The 10,101-nt window shown below is 52.7% G+C and overlaps 2 protein-coding genes across 2 annotated transcripts; one reads left to right on the forward strand and one right to left on the reverse strand.

Moving 5' to 3' along the window:
- Nucleotides 1-1,111: 1,111 nt before the first annotated feature.
- Nucleotides 1,112-3,130, forward strand: Z517_09010 (uncharacterized protein; the record flags this gene model as incomplete). Its single annotated transcript, XM_013424920.1, has 1 exon — nucleotides 1,112-3,130. The coding sequence occupies one exon, from the start codon at nucleotides 1,112-1,114 to the stop codon at nucleotides 3,128-3,130; it is 2,019 nt and encodes a 672-aa protein (XP_013280374.1).
- A 915-nt stretch (nucleotides 3,131-4,045) lies between these two features.
- Z517_09011 (uncharacterized protein) lies at nucleotides 4,046-7,175 on the reverse strand (the record flags this gene model as incomplete). Its single annotated transcript, XM_013424921.1, has 3 exons — nucleotides 4,046-4,633; nucleotides 4,696-6,830; nucleotides 6,881-7,175. The coding sequence occupies 3 exons, from the start codon at nucleotides 7,173-7,175 to the stop codon at nucleotides 4,046-4,048; spliced, it is 3,018 nt and encodes a 1,005-aa protein (XP_013280375.1).
- Nucleotides 7,176-10,101: the final 2,926 nt, after the last annotated feature.

Consider the following 10,101-nt stretch of genomic DNA (forward strand, 5'->3'; position numbering starts at 1 on the left):
TGTCCGCCTGTCTGTGTGTGAGGAGCGGTGAGGACAAGTCGACAATTACAACTGGTCAGAGTTGTTGGATACATTAAACGACGAAACTGTTGTGCTGCGCCATCTGTGCCGTATACCCTGTAAAAGAGACTAACTCACACCCCAGGCAAAATGAACCCCTGGTTACTGTGGGGTAATGAATACGGAACCTGGAGTCCGTGCTTGTCTGTATCTTGTAAGCCATGCACGGCCATGCCTTGGCCTCGAGTATTACTCGGAGAGGCTTCTTCTTCTGCCCCGGATGAAGGCTTGCCGTTGTGCACAAGGAGGGTTCCGAGATGTGAAATGGACCAGCTTGGAGGTTGAAACTCTCAGCTGAACCCGATGGGCGCTGCAGGAACAAGGGCTCATGGATGAAATCGGTGACTCAAGCGATGATGATTTCGATGGTGGGAATGGCGTGCGATAACGCCATCGCAGGCAAATATTGTGAGCGCAGCCAGGACTGGGACTTGGCCTGCAAAAGAAAGCGCCCTCAGTGGCTCAATTGGCTCTAGGCGACCAAAGGGCGAGCCTGGGCTCCAACCCTCCGGTCACTACCGCCTCCCCCGGGACTTTAGGTCATTAGGCCCTTGCGCACGCCAATCTGGGCGCCCAAATGCCTCCGATTGAGCACCAAACTCGACGCACTTGACCATCTCAGGCTCCGCTAACAGCCTTCCCGCCGCTCGTTTCGATCCATCACCACCACCGCCTGCGGCCGCTTGTCGGTTCTCGAAAAAACCCGGGTGTCGGTGATGATAATCGCCTGTCTCCAGATTCTCTCGTCCTCTTCAGGTTCGGAAGCTTTGCGAAGCCCAAGCACCGCATTTCGCCATCTTGCACCATTCTGACCCTTCTGACGAGCAGTCCTTCTGCTTACGACTCCTCTCGCTGTGCGCCTCCCCCCCTACTTTGTCATTTCTCCCATGAACGCCGCCTACTTTACTCGCTGGCATCCCCCACACCGGTCGGATCTCGGAGTAGTCACCTGCAAATTCCTTTCCTCGTGTCGCACGAGCAGAGAGATCCAAGACTCTCTGCTAGACGAAATGTGAAATTCCTTTGGCTACTTCTCTGAAGAAACCTCGTCATGCCGTTTGATCTACTCGACCAGCACCGGAGGCAGGGTCTGGCGGACTCAGAATGGGAGGAACCAGCCCGCAAGAGACTTCGAATGAACCCCTCTGAAGACGACGAAAGACATGCCGCCACAAAAGACAAGAGCATCACGATTGCCTCGACCGCCAAACATGCTGACCAGAATGTCGCCCAATTTCTGGCAAAGCACATCCCTTCGCAATATGCGCCCTTGGGCAAGGTTGGCAGACCTGCGACTCAGCACTACGACCCTATGAAAGACCCCAATTCCAAGTTTTGCTATCGACACCGACCTGACATGTTGTGCCGGCGGCAAGCGGACGAGCCATCGATGGACAAACTGCAGAAAGAATTGGACACACTGTCACAGGAAGATAGACAAGGTATCGTGCAGATGTGGTCCTTGTTCTCTGCGGCGCCCTCCAAACATCGAAACCTCATGCTCCAGGGCATTCTTGCCCAGTGCTGCTTCCCACAGCTCTCTTTCCTCTCAGCCAATGTGCGAGAACTCATTCGGATCGACTTTCTCTCCGCTCTACCATCCGAGGTCGCCTTTCGCATTCTCTCTTTCCTCGACACGACATCTCTTTGCAAGGCTGCACAGGTATCGAGGAAGTGGAGACAGCTGGCGGATGACGACGTAGTCTGGCACCGTATGTGTGAGCAACACATTGATCGAAAGTGTACCAAGTGTGGATGGGGTTTACCCTTGTTGGAGAGGAAGATGTTGCGTGCCACCAAGAGGCAGATTGAGTTGCGTGCCGCAAGCAACCTTGCCTTTGACGCCAACGTACCTGCTTCATCGCAGAGTGTCGAGATATCAGACACCGACAGCCACCACGACTCCTCGTCAGACGGACGACTCTCACCTGTGGCTGCCCGCCGTCCGCCACTTGGGACGAGTGATAGCGAATACTTTCGGAAAACCAGACCTTGGAAAGATGTGTACAAGGATAGATTCAAGGTAGGCACCAATTGGAAGTACGGCCGATGCAGTATCAAGATTCTCAAGGGCCACACGAATGGGGTGATGGCCCTCCAATTTTACGACAACATCCTCGCAACGGGGTCATATGATGCTACGATCAAAATCTGGGATCTGGACACCGGCAAAGAGCTCAGGACGCTGACTGGTCATACCATGGGCATCCGTTGTTTGCAGTTCGATGACAACAAGCTCATCAGTGGCAGCCTGGACAAGACGCTGAAGGTCTGGAACTGGCGGACAGGCGAATGTATCTCGACATACAATGGCCACACCGAAGGAGTGATTGCGCTTCACTTTGACTCAAACATCTTGGTTTCGGGCTCTGTCGACCACACGGCCCGGGTGTGGAATTTCCAGGACCGGTCGGTCTTTACCCTTCGGGGCCACACAGATTGGGTCAACTCGGTGCAAATCGATTCGGCATCTCGCACCATTTTCACCGCATCCGATGACTGCACGGTCAAGCTATGGGACCTGGACACGAAGAAATGCATCCACACGTTTGAGGGGCACGTGGGTCAGGTTCAGCAGGTTCTCCCCCTTCCGGCCGAATTTGAACCTGGTACCGACGTGCAAGAGGACGACGAAGAGCAGGTGTCGGATCCTGGGTCGCCCGACAGTTCGACTACAGTCATGGACGAGAACGGCGGGTTTCCCATTGTCTCATTCAAAGACATTGGTATCAACAACCTCTTCGCCTCTCAGCCTGATCGTCCCCACCCACCCCATTACATGCTGACTTCAGCGTTGGATTCCACCATCCGTCTATGGGATGTCCACTCGGGCCGCTGTATCCGCAAATTCTTCGGACACGTCGAGGGTGTCTGGGCTGTGGCGGCAGATACCCTGAGGATTGTGTCTGGGGCGGAAGACAGGATGGTGAAGGTGTGGGATCCTCGAACGGGAAAGTGTGAGCGGACGTTCACAGGACACGCAGGACCAGTGACATGCATTGGGCTGAGTGATTCGAGAATGTGTAGTGGTGGCGAGGACGGAGAGGTGAGGGTGTACAATTTCACATGATGATTGAGCTTTTTGTTGAAAGGGATCTGGAATTGCCATATGACAGAGATCATCGAAAACCTGTTACTATTTTCTTACTGGGACATATGGCGTCACTGGATATTGCGACTGAAAACTTTGGAGTGCAACAGCAAAAGCATGGCGTTGGTGTCTTTGTCCATCAACAACGCCGGATTATATGGCAGTGGTCAGGTGCGGCGTACTTACGGGGACTCTGCTGGGCTGGACACGTATGCTTCTGCTTGCTACGCATCAAAAAAAGGGTCAAGGGATGTTATTCCGCGAAAAGGATATCAGGTTTTGTTGGGGGGGGGGGGGAAATTTGGCCGGCATGATACCAATTTGCTTTCTTGCATGGCTGCGATGCCTGTCGCACGGCGCTCACATAAGGAGATAAAGATCAACTACAACTACGCACAATCTACCGAGTACTATGATACTGCATGCCTCGTACGAGTCACTCTCGCAATGCACCTGGTAGATATCTGGTAGTATATGCGTGGATGCTGTCTGCCAAGACGAATGTTTCTTGGCATACGTATATTGACCAATGATAGATAGGTAGGTAGATAGCAGCTAACTAGGTGAGTAGGACGGATGGATATATTACCCCATGTCTCCCAAATGCAAACACAAATACAAACACTGCGGCCGCAATGAGAGTTTTACTAGCGAGGAATATCTGAAAAGACAAGTGAGAAGGAGGAGGAGGAGGAGGAGGAGGAGGAGGAGGAAGGGCAAAGCAATCCACACGTTTGTAGTCATAAACATCTATTGTTGCCAAATTCGTCCTAACGTCCTTGCGTCCCTTCGTCCTTCGTTCCAATCCATCGAATAATCCCTGAGCAAGTAAGTACCAGGCCTCGCATCAAAGCTGCCCTCGACTCCTGACTTGCGTGATGTGTATATATCAAATCAGACACCTGTGATCCGCCGCACGGATCTCCGAGCTCCCTCACCCGTCACTGTGATTTTCCCTTCGACTTCCACCGCTCTAATGACCTCGTTGAATTCGGTTCCTTCGACCTCAACGCTACTTCCCTCGGCGACCTTGCGATACAGGTCCGTGTACCTCATGGCGCCGCCACTGCGGATAGTGCTGTCCATGTCCAACACTTCCAGCACTGCCCGCTTGAGATCCTCTCTCCTCCGTCGTTCGCTTACACCGCCGCCCTCACTCAACAGCCCCATATCAATCAGGCCCGTCCTGGCGTCCGTGGCGCTGGCCTTGATCGCTGACTTGATCAATCTCACGGCTTCTTCCACGTCTGTCTCCTCCACTATAGGCGAGAGTCTCATCTTAGCATGCGCTTCAGACAAACGGATCATCGACTCCAGTTGACGAGTTGTGGCCGTGATGCGTTTCTCCGACGATTGGATGTTTGACCCGAGATTGCGCATGGCAACATAAGCGTTTGTCAATGCATTGGCAGCAGGGGGAGTAATGCTTGGGTGGACGTTGTTGCGGGCGTACGAGATGTACGAGGTAAGAAATTCGATGGGCTAAAATGGCTGTTAGCTTGTCTGCTCCAGACGGAACCCCCGTGCAGACGAGTTGGACTTACCAATATTTCCTCCCTCGACGCATTATCAGGTGTGTCTTCTAGGTACATGCCGACCAAGTGCTTTGCAAGTCTCCGATCATTCACTTCATCAATCCGATCCAGCACCAGATACACGAGGTCAAACCTCGACAGCAGCGTCGGCGGAAGATCAATATTCTGAGGTACGGGTAGATTGGGGTTGTACTTGCTCCCAATGGGGTTGGCCGAGGCGAGGATGCTGGTCCTTGCATTCAAGGTGGTGATAATGCCCGCTTTCGCAATGGACACGGTCTGCTGTTCCATGACTTCATGCAACACCGAGCGAGTGGACTCGTTCATCTTGTCGAATTCGTCAATGCAGCAGACACCGCCGTCGGAAAGAACCAAAGCTCCGGATTCGAGCACAAGCTGTTTGGACTCTGGGTCTCGGGTCACGTATGCTGTCAACCCGACTGCGGAGGAACCCTTACCGGAGGTATAGACTCCTCGCGGCGCAATCTTGTGGACATATTGCAGAAGCTGGGACTTGGCGGTGGACGGATCACCACACAGCAAGACGTTAATGTCGCCTCTGTATCTGGGGCTGCCACCTTTTGCAAATGTCTTGTTCGTGCCACCAAATAGTTGCAGCAAAATACCTTTCTTGACGTCGTCTAGCTCGTGGATACTTGGGGCTAGACTCCTCGACAGGAGCTCATAGATGTCTTCGCGAGCAGCGGTTTCTTTAATCTTGGCTTCCTCCTCGGCAGTGACTTTCCGAGTCTGCTCAACATCGCCAGAAACTTGCTCCGACAACTCTTGCTCGATCGTCGACACGTCAATCCCCAATTTACGTTTGTCGACCTTCTGCACGTGTAGGACATCCACATAAGTCTTGAAGAGTGCCTTGACTGTGCGCTGGCGGGGATTGACACGGACTGGGTTGCTCCGGAAAATGCCAGTAACCTCAATTCGGTCACCGGCCTTGCAAACATCAACCAGATCATCGTACACGCAAAGAGACACGCTGTGAGGCGTTTGTCCGTCTGGAACCGAGTCCGGCGTTTCTTGTAATTTGATCACTTGCTTGTCCGCAAATATACACCGATTGTGGATAATCTCCATACTGTCCTTGGATTTGCAAGCTGGCCGAGGGCATTCGGTGGGTTCCGCGATCTTTCCACGATCAATCGATACGTACAACGTATGCTGGCAGACAGTGCATTTGAAGAATGCCTCTTTCATATCGGGAATGACCGGGGTTGTTCGGATGACGAGTCCTTTGACCGCAATCAGCTTGTCGATATCGGCTGGGTCAAGCTCCCGCATATTGATCGTCTTGTCCAGGCCAAATGGCATAACCTTCCAAGGTTGCATCTCTGCTTCTTCAACCAGGTCGGGAATTTCGTCCGCGTTCAGTCCAGTCCCCGGTGTCCCCCGTCCCAGATCAGAAGACGGCATGGGAGGCATTGAGCTCCCATTCGCTGCCCGCAAAGCCGGACCATTGGTGTGAGCCCGGTGCAACTCTTGCATCTCCTTCTGGGCCAATTCCACCATGACATCTTTGACAGCTTGATCCATCAACGGAATGATTTCCTGCGGATAGGCCTGAAGCTGGTGCCACAATTTCAAGGTCGCAGGATACGCTTTGAGATTGCGGGCGTCTAGATTAAGCGGGTGGATACCCATTCTTCTCATATTCTGAAGCATTGTCAGGTATTCCTTTTCGTCAGCAACCGCCCCGAGAGCACGTGTTTCCTCCTCGGTGGCGCCGTCGGCCCACATGCGATATTTCTTAGCATAGTTGTAGAGGAAATTCTTGAATGAGGCCATGGAATCTACGACAGATATGTTGGTGCCCCAGATAACTCTGGTCGAGTCACCCCCCATTGCATCGGCTTCGGACGTGTCAGGATTGAGGTTTGAAAACGTAGCCTCTGATGTCGGATCATTGCCGTCCTGAACAGGCATGCCATCCTCGCCTATATAGATTCGACGACGAGGGGCTGATGAGGGCGCGAATGCATCGGAGTGGATGTCACCTCTCCGGGAGGATATTCTCGGCTGATGGTCCTGACGCACAAAAAGGGCACTGCTGCTACTGCCAATGTCGGATCGAGGGTGCTGAGAACTTCGCCCTGGGCTTGAGCTGGGGTCGTATCTGACTGGGGACGAATCTATAGGATATTAGCACTGCAAATGACTATAGAGTGCAGGATTGACGAACCCCCTACCAACCGGTTTGATGCGCGTGGTGTTGTCTCGCGGTCACCCACCTCGGACGAGTGTCGGGGAGGAGAGCTGATGAGCATGCCATCACTTTCCAGTTGCGCCGGAGGCGGGGGAGTTGCTCGAGCAGGGGACGAATGGAACGAAAAGGGCGACGAGGACGCAACTGCGGACGCGCCATTGGGCGCTCGTCTCGAACTCCTGGGGGTGGATTGGGATTGTTGAGCTGGAATGGAGGACTGAGAATTGCGAGAGGAATGCCCCCGGCGGCGTGAAGACGGTGTCGACGACATGGCGACAATGGGCAATTATGGCGGTGTAAGGGTAAGTTGTTCACATCAAAGTGGTCAGAAAGGGGGGCTAGAGGCACCTCCAGCGGATTGTGAAATCCAGACGCGTCGCGCAGAAACACGCAGACGCGGGTCTTTCGCGTAAAGTGGTTCTTGGCAACTACGGAGGAGCAAAAGTGGCGTCTTGCCGCTTTCAACTGATCAACACCAGCTGCTGCCTTTGGGTAGAACATCGCTGGATGATCTCTCTCAGATGCCTACAACGCCTGTGCTCTCATGCTCGAGCAATGACGACAAACTTGTTAATGCTTTCGGGACAGAGGTAATTAATGTCGTGACGACAGTTTCTGGAGATACGATGATACCGTTATGGATTCTCCCATGATCCCACCAAGAGACGAGGACGGTTGGCCATTCATGCTCGAGCATCCACATCATTGATGGAACTTTGGGGGACCCTCTGCTGATGTGAGAAGCAGACGTTGTCTCCGTCTCATCATCACTCAAGCGCGTGGAGCCAAACAACCCCGAGTCAGAGAGAGGCCTTCAATCTTTGGTTGCACAGGACAAAGCCTTTCGGTGCGCTGAGTTTGAGTTACCTCCTTAACCCGCTTGCCGGTCGAAGGATTTCAAGATACACCCTCTCGGAAATGCAGCGTTAAAGGACGGACCGGCAGATGTGTCGGAGGTGAGACGGATGGTCAAAGAATATGTATGTGGAAGTTGAGCTAGGTATTGGGCATCTGTAATCTGTTTTGACCCTTTGTACCATTGGCTTCAAAGATCATCATCAATCAGAAAATTACACCCGATCGTTACAGTAGATGTCCTGTGTGTCTCTGGAGTCCGGAAACACTGGAGAGGTGAGAGGGGAGATGGTGGAGGGATTTGATGCTGTGGGCGTATAATGTGGCAGTGGGCATTTCTCCATGCTAGCACCTGTCTTGCTGTGTATCGCAGACACGTTGCTACCCTCTAGAATAGTCATACCCTGAGACAGTGAATAGGTTCTAGGAGGTCTACATTGCTGTAGGGACATGTGGCAACGAAGACGCTGTCTCCTACAATCGAGCACCTCTATGACCTCCAGCACCGGCCTGTTGCTATCCGTGCCCCTATGAATGTCCTTCCCGCTCAAGCTCGTCGGCTTTCTAAGGTTGGAGATATGACACAAGGCATTTTTGCAACCACGGAATCATCTCTCATGAAACATGTCCCTATTTCTGTACCACAGGAGATGAGTTGAACCTGTATCATCTCATACAACGCCGACATCTTCAACAGCTGCCATCCTCCTCATGTCTAGTATTGAGCTGTTGGCCGTGCGACTCTCCAAGTCTGGAACTTCCCCAACTGCAGGACTCGATGGTGGTTAGGCCAACAAATGCACCTCGGCTATTCGACCGAAAAGATCTCGGAAATGATTTGCGGAGTTCAATGCAGAAGAACTATGGCGCACAAACAACAGGGTCCAATCTGTGGTCCCCAAACTCTTACTAGCTGACTCGGCCGGAGAGATTCCTGGTGAAGACGGGGACCTGTTGTGTAGCCTGCCATCCCCCAAGTCGTTTGAAGCGATCTACCCGTGCTCGGACAGAAGCTGGAGGAAATATGCCCCCACATAACCACGAGGATCGGGACTGGGAGATGGACTAATCACGAGATTTCGAGGCAACCCGATCTCGATGCGATGCCTGGGGAAGCTGGGAAATTCCGGTCATCCTCCCGGATAAACGGCAGAGACATGGCGGTATACAACAGGAAGTGCTGGTGCAGAGAATAAAGAGGAAGGACCAACAACCCACACGACCTATGTAGAGTCTTTACACAACGAGGAAAGAAAATCAAATCAAACCACTAGCGGAGACTCGGACGAATAGCAAGCCAAGCCGTGGTTATCGTCGGGTGATGAAGGACAAGTCAAAGGGTCGGTGAGGGAGGCGGGGATGTCAGAAACAGAAATGGAGCCGTGGAAATAGTGTGGAGGAGGCAGAGCAAATTTCCAACCAAAGTTCGTGAAGCTCGAAGCAGAAAGAACTGGCTATGACTGGTTGTTGGTCAGTAGTGGCCGTAAAGCAATCTGCGGTGCTTGGTCACGCGTGCGACAAAGGGGAATTGCAGACTGACAGAGTATCGGGCTAGGACGGAGCGCAGTGCGAGACGTCCAAGAACCACGCACTCAACTTGTTCCCAAGTACCTCGTACCTTGTGTACCAACACAGAACCTCGCACACCTAGGTACTTCAGGACTCACCAAATATGAGGTACATACTCGGTACCTCGTCACCAATGACACCGCCAAAGGATACGTGGGTGCATGCAGAGACACGGCGAGGCTTTAGGCTCGGCAGTTGAATGCAGGGCCTGTGGATCGACAGGTACAAGGCAAATCTGAAGTCTTTTGCTTGACTCTGGTTCCAGAACACAAACTTGGAGGCCCAAGAGCAGCTGACTGGTCTACCCTGTACAGATTGACTTATCCACTTCAGCCTACGAGTACTTCCTAGTACTCCAATCAGCCCAGTCCACGATTCAAATACCCTTTCACAAATCCATCAGCAGGCAGGGGGGTAAGAAGAGAAGGGGGAAGCAGAAGGGGAAGAGAAGAATACATACACATTTTCTCTCTCACACACGCACACAAACACACAGAAAGAGAGGGAAACACAAACACAAGTAAAAGAGAAGGGGAACACAGATCCATCACCCACCGTCGTTCTCGGCCTTGTCCCTCCTCCACTACTAGGGCTGCCAGCCACTCACCCCCTCTGTCTCTGCGAGAAATTCTGGTCACGCGCAATTCACGGCCGCGGAGCCTGTGGCTTTCCATCTTGGATGGGGTCCCATGCTGACCAGTAAAGCACACACAATTTAGCCTCACTGGTTAAAACATCTGCAAAATGATCCAGCCCATTTGCCAGCCCCAACC

The sequence above is a fragment of the Fonsecaea pedrosoi genome (genome assembly GCF_000835455.1).
Source record: "Fonsecaea pedrosoi CBS 271.37 unplaced genomic scaffold supercont1.6, whole genome shotgun sequence".
Taxonomy (NCBI): domain Eukaryota; kingdom Fungi; phylum Ascomycota; class Eurotiomycetes; order Chaetothyriales; family Herpotrichiellaceae; genus Fonsecaea; species Fonsecaea pedrosoi.